Consider the following 18,977-nt stretch of genomic DNA (forward strand, 5'->3'; position numbering starts at 1 on the left):
CGCCTGTACTCTCCTCCTTTTGGTACGGTGGCGAGCGCCTCTTGCGGCCAGCCCTTGTAAACACGCCGGTGGCACGGCTACCGGGAGACGCTACCGGGAGCGACGTCGGCAGCCAAGCTGCTGGCGCGTCGTGAGCTTTCGGCGGCGGCGGCAGTGGTTGCCATGGGGACCGGTACGGTGGCGCGCGCCGTCCTGCGGCGCATGGTCGCAACACTCGGCAGAGAGCTCCCAATGGAAAAGAGAGCGACGTTCCAGGCATATAGTTATAGGAGGCGTTGATCCAACACACTGACCCGTTAAATTTTCTTCTTTCCCTCTATTTCTCGTTTCGTTCTTTTCAGCTATAAATTACTGGTACTTCCGGTTGTTGTTCTCATTTTAACACATAATTTCGGCTTTCAAGATTATAAACTCTACATCAGTTTTGAAAATGTCTTTCCAATTACAACGCGGCAGCCCCCTCCCTTTCTTGAACAGTTCTCTAAGGTGGTTATGAGCCACAGCTTTGATATATTCCAAAAGCAAAACGAAGTAAAAGAAGCATCGCGAGCGATCGCGCGTCGGTTCCTAATTGAACATCAGCGGTCTCGCTCAATCCCGTCCCCTCGGCCACCGCAGTTCAGGCTTTCTTCGCCGGCATGTCCCACTCGCCCCAAAGCGGCAAGCCTTCGGAAGCAGCGCTGTCCAGCAGAGCGGCTGCACCCGGAAATGGCGGAACCAGAACTCCGCACAAATCGGCCAGCAGCTCCCCGGCAGTGACATCGCCCAGAAGCAAAGCGAATAGCCCCAGCCGATCGTCTCCGCCCGGCAGCCCGAGCCGGTCGGTCAGCAAGGCAGCGAGGCCTGCGGTGGCATCGCCCAGAAGCAAAGCGAATAGCCCGAGCCGGTCGGTCAGTAAGGCAGCGAGGCCTGCGGTGACATCGCCCAGAAGCAAAGCGAATAGCCCGAGCCGGTCGGTCAGTAAGGCAGCGAGGCCTGCGGTGACATCGCCCAGAAGCAAAGCGAATAGCCCGAGCCGATCGTCTCCGCCCGGCAGCCCGAGCCGGTCGGTCAGCAAGGCAGCGAGGCCTGCGGGACAAACCACGGAGTAAGACATTTAGGAGGTGAAACTCCCGTCAGCGCGAGCGAGCGCGGGCGACAAGATAAGGCGTGAATATAGTCCGACGTAACGCGCGCTCGCGCATGCTGTGTTACGTTGGCGAAAACTCCTTCTATAGTCCGACGCACAGCAGCGCCGACGAAACCGGCGGCTGCCAGCGCGCCCCGACGGGCTCTGCGCAAATTGGGCTCCTGCTTCATTCGCGCGCCGGCGCCGCCGACCGCGTCGACCCACAATGCATTGCGCGCGAAGAAAAAGGCGCCAACAGAACTCCCCAGACGGCTTTTGCGGACGGCGCGCGACTTGGCGAACGTTCTGCGCATGCTCCGAAGATAGCAGCCGACGGCGCACGCGTTGAAGTATAGAAGGGATGGCATCTCGGCTGGCGCAGCGCAACCGACGCAGCGTGACTGACAGCGAACGACGCTCGCCCGCGCGGCGATAACGTCGGACTATAAACGTGCCTTTATACGCAGCGTGACAAGGCACGTTTATAGTCCGACGTTATCGCCGCGCGGCCGAGCGTCGTTCGCGGTCCGTCACGCTGCGTCGGTTGCGCTGCGCCAGCCGAGATGCCATCCCTTCTATACTTCAACGCGCGCGCCGTAGGCTGCTATCTTCGGAGCATGCGCAGAAGGTTCGCCAAGTCGCACGCCGTCCGCAAAAGCCGTCTGCGGAGTTTTGCTGGCGCCTTTTAACGCGACAGCGTTAAGGAGCTCGTGTCGCAGAAAAGCCGGTGTCGTCGGCGTCGGCTTCGGTGTCGGCGTCGTCGGCGTTGGCCGTGAGCGATAAATACCAGCAGGCACTTTATGAATAAAAAGCAACTTGCAACATGGGCTGGGTGGGAATCGAACCAGGGTCTCCGGAGTGTGAGACGGAGACTCTACCACTCAGCCACGAGTTGGATGCTTCAAAGCGGTACAAAAGCGTCTCTAGTGAATGCGGTGTTGCCTTAGAAACGCGCTGTTTCTAAGGCTCAGGCGTGCGTCGCTTGCTCAGGCGCACATTTCGTTGCCGCGCCGAACGCGGCGTTGCTCGACGTTCACCGCGTCCGATGCGGGGCGCGTAGTCGCTGCGACGTAGCCCACTGTCTTACACCCCTTGGCGGGTGGACGGGAACGCTGTCGCGTTCCACTCTTAAAGGCGAAGCTTAAGCGTCCTCCAAATAATTTTTCTTCGCGCGCAATGCATTGTGGTGCCAGAGTTCCGCCAACTTCGACGCGCGAATGGCTCAGGAGCCATATCGGCGCCGGGCCCGTCGGGGCGCGTCGGAAGCCGCCGGTTACGTTGACTGCGCCAGTGCGGCCGACTATAGAGGGGTCGTTTTCGCCGACGTGACGTAGCGTGCGCGCGCTCGGACGTTACGTCGGACTATAAACGGCCCTTTATGGAGTGGTCGTTTTCGCCGACGCGTGACGTAGCGTGCGCGCGCGCTGACGTTACGTCGGACTCTAAACGGCCCTTAAGGCCCGTTTATAGGCCGACGTTATCGGCGCGCGGGCGAGCGTCGTTCGCGGTCAGTCACGCTACGTCGGTTGCGCTGCGCCAGCCGGGAGGCCATCGGCTGCTATCTTCGGAGCATGCGCAGAACTTTCGCCAAGTCGCGCGCCGTCCGCAAAAGCCGTCTGCGGAGTTATACGTCTTGGCACCTTTTTCTTCGCGTGCAATGCATTGTGGGTCGACGCAGTCGGCGGCGCCGGCGTGCGAATGGAGCAGGAGCCAAATCTGCGCCGGGCCCGTCGGGGCGCGCAGGCAGCCGCCGGTTACGTCGGCGCTGCAGTGCGTCGGACTGTAGAAGGAGTTGTTTCCGCCAACGTAACGTAGCGTGCGCGCGCGTTACGTCGGACTATAAACGGCCCTTTAAGGTCACAATTGTTGTATGCGCCGACGGAGCCGTATACAGTGGCGGCGCCATGCGGCGCGTCGTAGAAGCCGCAGCGAAAAAAAAAATGCAGCGCCCGGGCAGGCGGCTCCGACCACTCCGGCGCGCTCTCAACAATTTCTTTCCAGCCCGCCAGGGGCCGCCAGCACGATAACGGCTCCGCGGGCCTGTGACCTTTTCTGGTCGCCGCAAACAATGAAGTTTCCACTCCTAAATGTTTCTTGCTCCGTGGGGACAAACAGCTGCGGTCATAGGGACCGACATAGCGCGCTCAATTGCCGCGCCGATGGGAGCTTTCCGGTGAATTTACGTTTTATATATATATATATATATATATATATATATATATATATATATATATATATATATATATATATATATATATATATATATATATATATATATACATACATACATACATATATATATATATATATATATATATATATATATATATATATATATATATTTCTAAGACAATTTCTTCTCAGAAAGGGGGCAGACGAGGAGCTCTAACGCTAATAGGGAAGAAGATGAAATAATAAAACTTGAGGCTTTCGAAGTCCCGAAACTGCAGAGTGGAACTTGAGGGACGCGGTAGTGGAGCATCCGGATCGATGTTGACCACCTGGGCTTCTTTAACGTGAACCTAAATCTAAGGGCACGATTATTTATTTATTTCGCCCAGCATCAAAGTGCAGCCGCCGCGGCCGCGCACATCGATCCCGCGACCTCTTGTTCAACCGCAAATAGTCATAGCCATTGCGCCTCCGTGGCGGGCGTGCAACAGCGCAAGCGGTTGGAGTGAGATCGGATCGAACGGGTCGTTGTAGAGATCGACGGAAGAGCCTTACATATCGTAGACCTGTTGGCCGTGTGTAAAGCTTCTCGCGCCGCTTCCTTCGCAGCGCTGTCGGGAAGTTCAACGCTCCCAGCACAGGCGCCTCGACCCCAGCGAAGCGGCCGGAACAACCCAATGCGCAGGCGGTGGCGCACGTCCTGCCCGCAGCGTCGGCCACGTCCCTCCACACGGCGACCGAGACCACGGCTGGAGTCGAGACCACCGAAGGGAGGGACACGACGGCCCCCACCACTGGAACCACCGTCGGGGATTCCCGAACGGCGGCCTCTTCTGGACCACCGCTCACTTCGGCGTCGAGTAAGCCGGCGTTTCTTTGGTGCGGAATAACTCGAATTCAGATTCCTCACACCACGCTTCGCGTGCCTTTTTTTATGCTAGGAGAATAGGCAGTTTTGGATTAGGGAACGCAAGCTGCTTGCGTTCCCTAATCTAAAACGCCGTAATGTTTATCTACTATTGAAGATTGAAAAAATAGGGAAATTATACGTAAACGATGGAAGTTGAACAAGTCCGCGAACTCCCTGACCCCGCTGAGTTTTCCGTGCAACATTATGACCGACTGCAATGCATCGGACCAACCAGCAAGACGATGGCATGCTTATGACTATAATGATGTTTTGATGATTAGATCCTGACGTAATGGAGTTTCACACTTTTTAACGAGAAAAAAAAGCAAAGATTCTTTATCGGGTCCATAAATAATTATTGTCTAGCCCGGTTATAACGAAGCCACTTATAGCGAAATAGCAGTTATAACGAAGGGATTTCAATTTCCCATTCCCGTTTTTGCATTTTCAGTACATTTTGGGTCCGGTTTTAACGAAATAAATAAGAGTGCGTCAGCGGATATAACGAAGAGATTTAATACCTACCGAAAAATAATATGTCATTCAACACGTTTTTGCGTCCTTGAGGCGATTTCTTCCGCGAAAATAAGAGCAAAATTCGGCTGACGGCGTCCTTCCGTGGCGTCGTCTGCTTTCCTGCGGAGCGAAAGGTTGCTTCACTGCATCGCACGGCACGCCGGTCTCGTGTTGCGCCGTCCTTGAACGGCGTCACGGCGTGGAGCGGTAGAGCACGCCGCGCAGGGGGAAAATGTAAAAAAGAAAAGAGACGATTTTTTTTTTTTTTATGACGTCGCGGAGAGCGGCCGTCTTGGCCAATCGCGGTTCTCTCCCGGGCAGTCGGCGCCACGGCTGGACTGCAGGAGGTGTGGCAGGTGTTCTGTGGTGTAGCAGCGCGCGCTTTGTTTTATGTCGGTGCCGCGGTGCGCAAGGCAGGGAGAAAGCGCGGCAGCATTGTGCATGTTGGAAGCGCGGCTCATTTTCATCGCTTTCGCTGGTCGTTGTATGCTGTTTATTAAGGCAGAGCTATTCGACTGGATCTAGCTGGTGAACGGACAACTGAGCGCAGCGTCGCACTGTTCCAGGTTGGGAGCAGGGCGAACGCTACTGAGATCGCGCGTGACGCCATTGTCACTTGTTTTCTGCCCGCATTGACGCCCGCACTGACGCCATCACGGTTTCCTGTCTTGTTCCGCTTCTTTTTATATTCCGTGACCGCTTCGCCTCAGCGGACCTGCTTAGCTGTCCCCCTTTTCTCGGAACTGACTTCATTTCTCTGCAATGTCGAGCCTCGCGAGCCCCAGCACTTCGACGGGGAAGAGAAAGGTGCTGTCTTTGAAGAAGAAGCGTGCCATTTTGGACGAAGTGCGTGGAAACGTCAAGAAGAGTGCTATCGCACGGAAGTTTGACATTGCACAGGCCACGCTTTCAACAATAATCAAGAATAAACCCGCAATCCTGAAGTCCGCATTCGCGAAACGTGTTCAGGGGCCGCTGGACCACTTCTTTCAGCGGCATGTTTGCATTTTTTTTTCATGGTCCGCATATTACGAAATAGCGGATATAGCGAAGTGATTTCCGATTCCCGCCGACTTCGTTATAACCGGGCTAGACGTTCGATTTCTTTTTTTTTCTGGAAGATCCTGTTTGATTGTGCTTGCCGCGAGTTACGGCTCTGAATTTGAGTCGCGGTCGTCCACGCCCCGCTGCGCAGCTCTGGCGCAGTCCGTGGTACGTAGAGCGCCAGAACGCCACACGGGCTCGCCCGGCCACCGCTCGCCCGGCCACCGCTCGCCCGAGGACCGCACCGCAGAGCCGAACGTCGCCTCGGCTGGTCAGAAGTCGCCGAAGCAGGTGGCGGCACCGAGCCCGCCGGCGTCGTGGAAATTCCCGCTGTCACCCGAGCACGTGTGCTGCCTTGTCGTCGTGATTCTGGCAGCTATCATCACGGTGGTGTTCGCCGTCGTGTACTTTAAGAGCAGCCAGAACTCGACGGCCGCCGCTCTGAGGGCAGCGCCCGAGTTCGCCGGCGCCTGCGCTGACGAGGACGCCATTGCGGGATGCCGTAACGTTACCCTGTGAGTGGCCGCGTGTCGCGTTTTTATTTGGTGGCGTGGAAAGCTGGGCTGTGGATTCATGGTGGACCAGAGCAAACAGGCTGAGAAAACCTAGGCACAACGAGCGCTCACAGAAACTGGTTTGCTCAAACAAAAGATCAATGAGCAGGAAAAGGGGCGAACCATGCGGATGTGGAGGAGATGTATACGAAGATGCAAGGTGGCAAAAAAGCTGACGTGGATCACATGTCGTCAAGGAACGAAATTTCGCGTTCTTAGATCGATGCGGACGGACAACCCACCGTTTCACTAACTGCATGTTATGTCTGTATACCATAGTTTTTATGTGGCTACGACAACATGACACTGAAACTGAAACTTTCGCCACGGAAGCCTATACATTTGAAAATGACTCCAGGCGATGATTGCATGAGTAATCATGAAAATTCGCCTAACTACTTTAGGCTGACGAACGAGTCAGACGATTGTCCCTAATGCTGTAGACTTTGAGCCCGTGATTCAGAGTTCGCATTCGGCTCCAGGCATGCGAAAAAAAAAAAAAAAAGCTGACGGCCAATTCCGCGCGTGACGCTGTGGTGGAAGCAAGCATCGCGAGCCTCATGCTCGTGACTGGCGAGCTCTGGCGAGCACTGCTGTTGTTCCTCCAGGACCGGTTCGGCGACAGCCACAACTGTCATGCGGCCCCCACTTAGCTGTCTCCAGGACGTTCGTTAATAAAACGGAGGCAGCCTCGCCCTTGCCCTTTTGCAATAATACCCCTCTCTTTCCACCGCAGCGTCTTCGGCGCATTTTAATGTGGAATAAATGTGGTTTCATTCATTAATTCTCACGCTCGTCTGGCAGTGACGTGCAAACTGTAGTGTCAGTCATGGATGTCTTCTAAAGGGGTGATTACACACTCAGGCAGTTTTTCAGGTTCAGTCTTTTAGAGGAAGTTGACCGCAGCGTGCGATTATCGCATGTCTTCAGCCGGATATGAACTCCTCGGATGACTGGCTTGAAGTTTCGCATTATGTCCAATCGTCTTAGTATTTTTTCAGCTAAGCTTCCTTTGCCTTGCCTACCACGAATTCGCCTCTGGCAGTATCTCTCAGTATATGTATGTATATTCTCAATGACTTATATAAGCACTGCATGCTGCACTCTAGAATGGTGCCAGTGCGCTCGATCACCTCTGTTGGGCGTAGTCAACAAATAATGACATGAAACGTATACATATAATGTCGTTTCAAAAGCCTCTGTAAAGCACACAGACCTACTTATGAAATAGCGCGTGATATTTAGTCGTTTCTGGGAAATTTCCTACATATGGCCTACACCCGCAATCTCGGGCCATGCGTGCGTGCTCACCCCCCAGAATGGCCATGTGCCACTGCGACTGAAGATGTATAGATACCTTAAATGTTCCTATATATCTGTACTATACCATACGGTTTATAGTACATATATGTCCGCGTACACCTTGCCACGCCATTATTAATTCCCCCAACGGTGACCAAACGTCGCCACGACGTCTAACACTGTGCATGCAACTAAAATGTTGGTTGCATTTCGGCATAGCTTGTCAGCGTTGTGCTGCATAAGCACTTCATGAAATTAAGCTTGTTAACATAAAGACACTTGCGTGCATCGCACTTAGTTGTGTATAGCAATTATTTAACCCGCTCAAGATAGCTTCGCTTCACATAGATTCGATCATGCGTGTTGGATTTGCATATTTCGGTTAAGAATGTTAGCCTAATTTTAATAAATATTGATGTAATTACAACCTCAATTCAATGAACACGGTATGCTTCCGTGATATCATTAAGTAAAGAAATTATCTACTGAATAATTGTGGTATATCACTATTTATTTAATAACGAACCAAAATGCTAAAACACCCTGCTAAAAGCGCTGTTGCCTTTGCGCGTTTTGCCTGCATAGTTTTCTTTTCGCTGACACAAAACGTTGTCGACGAGATCATTCACGCACGGTGAAGTTTTGTGACGACGGTTTTTCCCCCTACTTCCTTTCGTCAGGTACATGCTGGACGCAATGAACCCCGACGCGCGACCGTGTGAAGACTTCTACGAGAGCGTGTGCGGATGGTGGGGAGCGAAGAATCCCGATAGGAGGCCTTTCCTGGAGGAGCACGTGACCACCTTCAACCATCGCGTCGCCGCCGCACTCGCGAACAAGGCGACTGCCCACTTCGAAAACTCTAGCGGCGAACGTACGGAGAGTCTCGAGACTCAAATGGCGCTGTTCTACACCGGTTGCTTCATGGCGTCCACCGGCCAAAGCGAGACGAGTAATGCCGCCGCCGTTCTCGAAGCGATAGGCATCGAGATCCGGAAGTGGGACAACGTCTCCACGTTCGCCGCTCTGCTCGATCTAGCGGTCAGCACGACCCTGAAGAGCGGTCTCCCGTCCTTCGTTCGCATCGATTTCTCGGCAAACCGGACACTCCACGTGGATGTGGGACAGTCGCTAGCGTCGACGTTTTCTCGGAACTCTAAAAAGACCAGAATGTTTGTAGCAGGTGCTCTCCGCGATCTCGGGGAAGAGTCCTTGCCAGCCTGGATCAACTCTTCGACGCTCTTAACTATCGACCATGTCGTTGATTACGAGCGATCCAACGGCAATGACCAGACGTGGTCGGCGCTCAAAGGTCCGGAGGAACTCAAGTACATCGCTCCGGAAATCGACTGGAGAGACGCCTTGGAACGAGGCCTGCCTTCTAGGTTCAGGAGTGAGGCTCAGCGCGAGATGACGGTGCAAATAAGAGCAGCGGGAAACATACGAAACACCGTTGGTCGTCTGAGGCAACAACCGCTACGACAAGCCAGCCTGTACTCTCTACTCGTCTTGCTTGCGCAGGTGTAGAAACATTCTCACAGTGTTCAGCTCTGAAACATTACTTGTCATCAATTGTGGGGATGCGCGACTCTCGCGCGTCCCCTGATGTTTTTCCCGCATAGCGCGTCTCCTGTAATCCCGCTTCGCCGCGTGGCCTGCGTGACGCCCGCGGCGGTCGATGTGGTTGAAGCGCAGTGCGAGAGATGGCGCGAGTGTTGCGCTGCTAAAGCCGCCGACAGGCGGGGCTACTTGGGCTCCGGAAGACAAGGCGCGGGCTCTCTTTCCCGGCGGGTCGGCGAACAGCGTGGACATTCCGCGCGCGCGGCGACCCATGCTTCTGCGAGACCGCCTTTGAACACGCCACCGTTGGCGTGAAAGTACACGCGAACGACCAGGCGTTGGGATCCAGCATGGGGCGAACATATTCGCTCGTTTTCCGGTCGCGGTGAGTCGGACTTCTAGATTTGTCGCGCGCCCATCGGCATGTTTTGTGGATAGCAACTCGGCTAGCAGGCATTGATCTATGAACGGTGCAATAAATGCCCTTGTGATTATTTGCACTACTGTGTTGTCGTTCCTTTGTCCCAAGAGTACGGGTGTGAGAACCCCACATCTGGCGCCCAACGTGGGGATCTTGGGGCATCGGACGATAGTTTTAACAGTTTTGCTTAGTTCGAGACCTTTGTTTGAACCGAAGCGTAGGCCTAGCGTGAATTTTGATCGCTAGCGTAGGCGGCGTGCTTTCTTGAGCGAGGTGACGGTGGCTGTAGTGTGTTTGAACATGTCAACATGCTAAGCCTTTTCGCAAGTGTTTTTTTAATGGCATTCGTCGGTGCGAGAGCCACGTGGTCTGCATCCTGGGAGAGCGAGGCTCAGCGCCCGCGGAGCATTGCCAAGCCTGAAGCGAGTGAGTACGGAAGCCTCGTGGGTGGTCCGAATTTCTTATGTAAATAGCTTCTTCTATCTCTTTGACTCGGATGAAGTCGCGGCTTTGGGGGCCGGGTGGCCGCGGGCCACGGGTGCCACTACGGGCTGACTGGTATTGCGGCCTGGCACCGGGCGCTCCGACACCGTCTGGGACGGTGGGCGCCGTCAACTCGGATGCTGTGTGCACCGAGCGGAGTAGGACCACCTCACAGAGCTGACGTCTCCTCGCGGCTGCCTGTTTTGCGCTCATTTTGGGTGTTGTTTTTGGATGCCGGTTGTTGTCAGGGTAGCGACGCTTTACGCCTAAGGCTTTACGAAGCTGCCTGTCGCACGTGGAGGGACTCAACCTGGTGGACCGTGGCGTTGAGGTGTTGCAATTTGCTTCCCTCATTCTATTTAGCCACGCACGAATTGAAATTACTCGTTCGACTCAAGGAAGCGAGCTTCGTTCACGTGAACTTAGCATCTGAGTAGCTGCCGGACCTTTGCTAGCGAGTTGAACATCGTACCACGTGGGCGATGCGCATGCAGAATTCCTCTCCCTTGCACTACTTCAGTGTTTGCCGAGTGTGTTGAGTGTACGCAGCATGATTGGAGTCACCCCTGGCTTGCTGTCACCTGCACATCGTCTGCGCTGCTGCTCCGGACTACGATCGAGCCACCCCGGGCGATGGTGATGCTGTGGCCAGTTCGGCGCAGAGACTTCGACGGCCTCCTGTATCCAGCTCACAACCCTCGGCGGCGGACAAAAGAGCCGGCGGTCACCGAAAGCTACGGCGGCTCTTGCCAGCACGGCGCGTCGGCGCGAGCGACGCTTGCTCGCACCGACTACTGCGTCGTCGTCTCCGGAGTCCTGGCCTGGAATCGTGCCGTTGAGTCTGTAAAGCTGCTGCTGTGACCGGCGGACACCAGCGGTGTACCCAGGGACAATGTCGGCTCGCATGCTATGGACAGCGTGTGGACATTTCTTCGGCGCGGCCACTGTTGCATGTACTACCTTGTCGCAAAGCACGCGTTGATGTGAGACCGAGTGACATGTTTCGCCGGAATATGTAGTGATTTAAGGTTGGGGAGATGTGGGGATGCGCGACTCTCGCGCGTGCCCTGATGTTTTTCCCGCATAGCGCGTCTCCTGTAATCCCGCTTCGCCGCATGGCCTGCGTGACGTCCGCGGCGGTCGATGTGGTTGAAGCGCAGTGCGAGAGATGGCGCGAGTGTTGCGCTGCTAACGCCGCCGACAGGCGGAGCTACTTGGGTGCCGGAAGACAAGGCGCGGGCTCTCTTTCCCGGTGGGTCGGCGAACAGCGTGGACATTCCGCGCGCGCGGCGACCCATGCTTCTGCGAGACCGCCTCGCGTGGCCGCCTTCGAACACGCCACCATTGGCGTGACAGTACACGCGAACGACCAGGCGTTGGGATCCAGCATGGGGCGAACATATTCGCTCGTTTTCCGGTCGCGGTGAGTCGGACTTCTAGATTCGTCGCGCGCCCATCGGCATGTTTTGTGGATAGCAACTCGGCTAGCAGGCATTGATCTATGAAAGGTGCAATAAATGCCCTTGTGATTGCTTGCACTACTGTGTTGTCGTTCCTTTGTCCCAAGAGCACGGTGTGAGAGCCCCACACAATGTAGTGAGACGCTCAGAAGGAGCTTCAAGGAGGTAGATGTATTAAGCTGGCGATATTGTACTTCTGTGTTATATATGCGTATTTAACCCCATAAAGCCTATCGTATTATATATTATACGGCGAGTTTGACACCTCAAAGTCTTTATTTAAAACGCAGAAAGCTTAGCTCAAGGCGCATGGCAGCTTTCTTGACACCATGTAGCGAAACTTTAGTTGTGAATAGTACAGTAAAACCAATAAATATATAGTTAATAATGACACTAACTAATTTTAATATCGCATATAGTCTTTTCGACTGCGAATGTACTATCTATGTAACAGAATTCAAGTGAACAAGTTGTTTTAATTTTCCTTTACGTAGACTGGTTCGGGGTTCTTGAGGTTCAGATTCAGAACATTTTCACTGGCCTTCCCGAATCAACCACTATTTTTAAAATTTTTAAAAGCACGATCATCGGGATCATTACACGAAGTGCAAAGCCGGCAACCGCGTACCGATCAGTAAACCGCACATGCGTCGCATAAAGCAATAATGACGAGAATTCATGTTATACGCTTAGTCATTATTTGTAGTCACCCTACTGAGCGTCACCAAAGCAAGCCGAGTGTGATCTTGCGGAAAGAACGCGTTCAGCAGATCGAATCATTCTGGATTATTTCCATTGCCCAATTTTTTTCTACTGTGGACACAGGTGATGAAGTACGCACCGTCCATGGAAGAGCACGCCTCGAGATCTGTGGCCGACACGAGTGTGTCGAGCTGTTTGCGACTCACAGCGGCCAAATTCGATCGGTTCTACCCGCTCTGGGTGGCGCGAACCTTCCAGAGAAAGGACGAGGTCGCGGGAGCCCTGGCGATGTTCAAAGACGTGACGTCCACGCTTCGCAATGACAGTCGGGTCAACGCGGGTGTCGTGATCGACAGGAGCAGGCTGACCAATGCGCGACTCGTCCTGTACGGTGCGTATACTTTCCAGTGCGCTCTTGTATAGTGAACTCTGACCTCCGTTGATGTTGTGTAATTCATACCAGTGCACTATACACTGAAAAGGGGCAATCCGAACCGGTACAATGTAGCGATTTGTATTTCAGTGCTATTCCTTTTCGCGCTTCTTCGGTGGTCCGAGAGGCACGCCGCATGCGTTGGTATTTTATTTGTTTACAAATACTGCAGTCATCAACCGATATTTTTAACAATGTTGCTACGGAAGTTACGAGATTCGACTGATTCAGAGGGTTTCAAAAAATACACAGCAATTGAAAACAAGAAAATACTAATCCAGGTGGCTAACAAACGACTTTAGCGCTGGCTGCCGCACGAAATCCTTGTCACATCATCAAATCAGCATTGCCGCTAGTACAATGTCAACATGGGAGGCCGGTCGTACGAACTGTGGGTGATAACAAAGGAAGGATGCCAAGCGTTATATTTACGTTATACACGCTCTACTGGTGTTCCTAATGTTGGAAACAGATTAAATAATACAATACACACTCGCAGATGACAGCGCTTATGACTAGCCTCGCGTTTATATATGCGTTGTTGCGTGGAGCTCCTCAATCTCAGCGTAGCGTTGCAATAGCGTGCTACCTGGAGTTTCACCAGGTAGATCAACGGAGAGGACCTATGGAAGTTAAGAGTGGTCAGCTCCAAAGAGTGCTCATGAACGAAAGGCGAAAGCTGCGCCAACACTCTATTGCTTTTAATGCGATTAGAATTTTTTTGTGCTTCAGGCACTTTTCGGTCTCCAGGTGTCTAACTCTTTCGTGGCGTTCTTCGGTTGCTGCGAGCGCGATCCACAGGTGCATGTCCAGCTGATTAAAGTGAGAATTCTCGCTGTTCTAGCGGACAATGAAAAAAAGATTTATGACTGAATTAGACATCTATAGAGCCTAGTCGACTTGAAGTCAGATATGCTGAGCCCTAATTCCACAGTGCCAGCGGGACAAAAAATTGGCTGCCTGCCCCCCCTCCCCCCATTCAACACACTGTAAGATGTCTTTGGCAATACGGTTGTCCACTACATTGCTTGAATGCTAATCGCATGAACGTTGAATGTCTTCGTGAGATGCATCCTGTCATAATTTTCATACGCTCCCGGTAACATTAGTTGGCCCGGAAAGAAAAAAATTGCCAGTGGCTTAGCTCGGCTACGCCAGGATATACGTAGCGAAAGCTAAGGCTTAATAGCATGGTTAGCCTTGGTTAATCTTGATTGCAAGTCCAGGTTAGTCTGGTTGTCTAGCTATGTTGCGGCGTTTAGCCAGTCGTTCGGCGCGCTGTTCCTTTGTTTCCTGGACGATTCGTTTCCTCTTCATCTCGTTCCGATGTCGATTCCGAGCCTCCTCCTGCTTATCAGAATTGTCGCCGTCCATACTGCCGTCTCAACTGTGGTTGTGGCGCACGCGAGCTCTCCTTTTCAATCCTCCGACATGTTATCAGGCATGCGACGCAGCTGGGGAAGCGAGTGGAGGCGAACGCAACGACGAGGAACGCGGTGTGACGAGGAAGGCGGTGCGACGTCATGTGCCTCCTCAGAGCACGGCCACGGCGAAATCGCAAGTTCACGGCCAGTAAAGCTTTCGCTTAAAAAACAGTCGCAGTTTCGCCCGCAAGGCGAAGCATCCATTGCGATAGCAAATTAGTAGACAGCTACACGAAGTAAGGACAGTAGTTTTATCGGCCATATAAACTTGGAAACATACTCTTACTGAACGAATTAACAAGCGTGGTTTCAGCGTGCACAAGCAGACATCAGCAGATGCCACTCGATGATCGCGGACACGCTGTCAAAACGCTGCTGAGAGCAAGCGTGGCACCAGCCGCGAGCGAAGTGACCTCCGTGCGATCTGTCGCTTCAACGCAAGTGCGGCGAGAACACGGCTCGCACAAAGGTCTGAGCCGTCTGCAGATCTCGTTCACGATACGGCATGCGACCGGGCGCAGCCTGCAAAGTACGCATTCGTTGGCGGAGTCGAAGCCACCTCCCCTCCCTCTCGCGCTGCCTCCCCGTTTTCCTCAATATATCGCGCGCGAGATTGAGCCGCGATCGTCAGTTCTTGCGCCCGGTCACAAAATGCACAGTGGCTGCCAGTGCACAACGCCGACCCCCCCTCTCTCTCTTTCCCTCCCATTCCCCCACGGCATTTCGCGCGACGGAAGACGGCGCGTTTGCTCTCCGCTTTTTTCCTTGACGCACGACATAGCTGCGATTGTCGGCTTCCGTCACGTGCTTTCACTCTCACGTACAGCATACGACGCGCGGCGACGCTGTTATCGCACTACTTTATACGGAATATCACGGCGACGGCGATGGCAAAAATGCGCCTTGAGTGTCCACATAATTGCTATCGAAGTAAAAGAATCATTGGAGGAAGCACGTTCGGTCGTGCTCTGTCGTCACGTCTGTGCCTGCAGATTCCCGTGTCGAATGACGTTCCCTCTTCCACCTGTAGTGCGGGTCAGAGATGGATAAGTTTGCGCAATTGGCAAAAACACATACACAGGCGCCTGCGCAGGCGGACCCGGTCGTTGATGCTCGCCTCTGCAGAAACACAAGGTTTTCAGCGGTTTGAAGCGTCCGAAATGTCTTCGTTGTATGAGCGATAGGTTGAAGCACTCGGCGGTCATAATTCACCACATGGCGCGAACGTTCTTCCCGAAGCCGAAGCGTAACAGCGAATGTGGTATAACACTCAGCTGTTTTTAAATTAGGCACCCGCACAACGTACTCAGCCAAATGTACAAGTCTTGAAGCGCTCTCTGTGCTATCGCTCAGCTATCTCGCGATGGTACACATGCATTATCGTTACGATATGGTGCACGGGCTTAACAAAATATTGTGTGAAGGAACAATGGTGCTTTGTTTTCAAGCTCTGAATATATAAGGAGAATCCTGTATCGGTTGTCACTGCTAAGCTGATTGTTTTGCTTGAAGCTTCGACACTTCACGGGCGTTGGTTCTTTTAAGCGAGTATATACAAGAAGCGGGGAAAGGCACGACACGATGGTTCCTTCAGTTCAGACGCCAGTGACGCTTGCGGATAGCCACGGTGTCATGCCCCCCATGTATTTTTTCGTGTCCGCAGACGAAACAGGGAACGCCAGCCTGCCGACGGTGCCTCTGGTGGCGACTCTGGGCCCTCACTTCCTTCCCAACATCGCCGCTGTAGCAGCTGCGAGAGTGGGCGAGGAGGAAACGGTCCCGGAAGATTACTGGCTGCCACAGCTGCGAGGACACGTAGGCTACCGCGCAGACGCCAACTTTTTGGTCAGTTCGGCCTACCTGTCTGGAAGCAGCGTCTTCGCATATTTCTCCATGGACCGCAAGACTCAGACAAGTGAGCACATTCGTCGCTCGCACACACGCCGTTAGACAGTGCATGTGCACACTTATGTTCGACAGGTTGCGGGGCTTGCGAGCTGAATGAAATGGGTTTTGTTCTATTCTTCATTTACTAGCTACTCTTCATTTCGTAATCAGTTTCGAGCAGCACTGCACACTTTTAATTAACACGCATGAATGAATACATATTGAAAGGTGTACATTCAGCCGCCGAGATACTTGTTAACGAATGTACTTCTACACTCAGGATTTAGAAATCCATTTCTTTACATTAGGACAATGTACTTAGCCTTCGAATCAATAGTTTATTGCTAGTAAACAAGCACTTGTTGATGGTCATGATTAACAGCCAGTGTTGCAGATCGACGGAAAATAAGCGCACAGGAAGACACTCACGAACAGCCGAGAAAGGCACAATACTGTTCATTCGGCTGTTCGTGAGCGTCTTCCTGTGCGCTTATTTTCCGACGATCTGCAACGCAGCATCTAGCACGTCTGCAGGTGTTGTTAAGCCAATGTTGGCGTTACAAGTGCTCATGAAATGCCCGAAATATACAGTACTCATGGTATGAAACGTGTCAGTTTAGAGCTAACAAACTCGCATACATTCGTTTCAACCATTTGCAGTTCATGCGACATCGGCGTAATTTTGGCTCGTACACTTATATAAGAGTCCGCAGCGCATATAGTTATAATACTCGTAGGGACATGACATGGCACTCTCGACAAAAGCACATGTACACGGAGCGTTTTACGTATAAGGTTTCCCTGTCGTGTTTCACAACGTGGGAACTGTACATACAACAAACAGTCCTCTGCTGTCATCAATTCCATTTCTTTTATTTCTTCATCAGTGTAAGATACTCCCTTGGACTTATTGCAGTGACACAATACGCAACTCTGGGCACGCTCATCCTGCGCTCCATTTTCGATTCCGACGCCGGGTACTTTCCAACGTGGGCTCGCGGTTACATCAACCGGTGCTTCGCCGCTTCGGCGTCGGCGGTGCTGGGTCGACCGGTGGACCAGACGCAGGCCAAGAAGTTCATGCGTACCCGCTGGTCAGCGCAGCTCGCCTGGCTGCTTGTGACTAGGCGGCTCGCCGAAGAAGCCAGCCACGAGGAGGAAGCTGCTTCCGCTGCGTCCCATAGAGTCACCAGGGACGCAGTCGACCGGAAGTTTGGTCTCGACAGGCTCTTCTTCCGCCTTCTGTGCTTTGTCCAGTGCGGCGAGCCGGACGGCAGGGAAGTGTGCAACGACATGGCCCGATGCGACCGGCGTTTTGCTGAGGCCTTCCATTGTGACACGGGTTCCGCAGAGTGGCCCGGCAGCTGCGACTGTTACGGCATGAACCGCTGCAAAACACACTTTCCAGTGAATTGGGACGCCCACCCGAGTGTGGTTTGAATCTCACTCGAAATTTATTTGGCGCCACAGTTTCAAGGCTTCGCAGTTACTCTGCTTAACTGCAAAGAAACATGCGCCCATCAAGTAAAATAAAATACTTAGTCTGACATTTCGCGGCTTATAAGGGTCGCTATATAGTTCACAAAGTCGATGAAAAAGCAATCGCAGTGGCTCAAATGTATAGACGATGCAGCTGGCGCAGTGAGCTTGAGCAAGTGCAGGGCAGATTGCCTCGTGTCGAATTGATCGCATTGTTTTATGGATTGTTTGTGACGCTACTGTAACAGCAGACGTGTCGTCAACGACACGACGCGCTGTAGCATGAAAGGTTCGAAGGAAGATAAAGGTAAAGCGCAGATGAACTTGAGATACTAATGCAACACTCCTGTGTTTTACTTTCTTTTCCTGTCGTGCTTCCCGCTACACTACAACATTGCTGAAGGAAATCAGCACTAGAAAAGAGGCACAAACAGGAAGATGTGATGAGCATGATGGCTACTGTTAAAATTGGTTATAAGCAAGGAGGATACACACCTATCTCGCCACGCCGTATGCTAAAATCTGTGCATCCCACAATGAGTCATTCGCATCAAAGGGTGACCACTGACCAAGGATTCAAATTCCGAAGCGTGCAGTACAACTGAACGGCTCATTTACATGCGACAGCCTCTCTTCTGTTTCACAAAATGTGCTTCCAGTGAAAGTCAAAGTGGTGTTACGGCTTCTGCTTGGAGCTGTGTCCCCGAGAAGCGAGCCTCGCATCCACACACACTAACGTGCCCCACCAAATGTGCGCCTTTCTCCCGCTGCCTCTTTTTGCGCTTGCTCCCGTAAAACTTGCATACATTTTGCGAGCGTACGTGTCAAAATTACATATGTGCATATTTGCCAACTTGTGAACTTTATAACTCATCAATATTCCCCACACACGACACCGAGGTGGGAAGGCGTTTTGTCGGACGCATATGCACTTTAATATTAACGATGATGCACATCAAGCAGCATCCAGCTCGGAGTGACTGACAAGCGGCACATAGCTTCGATATCACACCGACATTTACCGTCGCAAAGCGGCAACAGCCGATTTCACCTGCTTCAGGAAGTTCTCTATGAACGCGCAGCTGCATGTCACATCCCACAATCTCGGAGCCTCACCATAGCCTACTACACTTTTTCGTACCCGCTCAGCAGTGATGCAAACACGGGGTGCCGTGCTTTCATGGCCTCCGACATTGCTCGCGCTGGCGGGTTTTACTCCACCTGCCCCATTCTTCGCGCTCCTCAGCAAATACAATTATGCGTGTCCCTGCTATCGCAAACACCAGAGACCAGCGGAGCTGGGGGAAGGCCAGTAAAGTAGTGCCAAACCACACACTTAGTCTAACTTTTGCTGGGCTTCCCCCAGCTCCACTGGTCTGTGGTGTTCGCGATTGCAGGGTCTAGCATAATTTTTTCCACTGCGAGAAAGAGGATTGCCGAAGCAAGCAAGCGGGTTTTTATCGGAGTGCAATGACGTCACACCATCTGTGTCCCCTCCGCGCCACTCCTTTTCCGCCGCTAG

The 18,977-nt window shown here is 52.7% G+C and overlaps 1 protein-coding gene across 2 annotated transcripts; it reads left to right on the forward strand.

Moving 5' to 3' along the window:
* Window positions 1–540: 540 nt before the first annotated feature.
* Window positions 541–17,525, forward strand: LOC135919503 (streptococcal hemagglutinin-like). 2 transcript variants are annotated; one of them, XM_065453375.1, is made up of 7 exons: window positions 541–1,087; window positions 3,890–4,140; window positions 5,902–6,265; window positions 8,287–9,127; window positions 12,356–12,623; window positions 15,753–16,004; window positions 16,893–17,525. In XM_065453375.1, exons 1-7 carry the CDS (start codon window positions 639–641, stop codon window positions 17,414–17,416), a joined length of 2,949 nt encoding a protein of 982 aa, XP_065309447.1. In that variant the 5' UTR covers window positions 541–638; the 3' UTR covers window positions 17,417–17,525. The 2 variants fall into 2 exon arrangements, with proteins under 2 accessions (XP_065309447.1, XP_065309448.1); XM_065453376.1 differs by having other exon boundaries at window positions 541–1,045.
* The last annotated feature ends 1,452 nt before the right edge of the window (window positions 17,526–18,977 follow it).

The sequence above is a fragment of the Dermacentor albipictus genome, chromosome 2 (assembly GCF_038994185.2).
Source record: "Dermacentor albipictus isolate Rhodes 1998 colony chromosome 2, USDA_Dalb.pri_finalv2, whole genome shotgun sequence".
NCBI lineage: Eukaryota > Metazoa > Arthropoda > Arachnida > Ixodida > Ixodidae > Dermacentor > Dermacentor albipictus.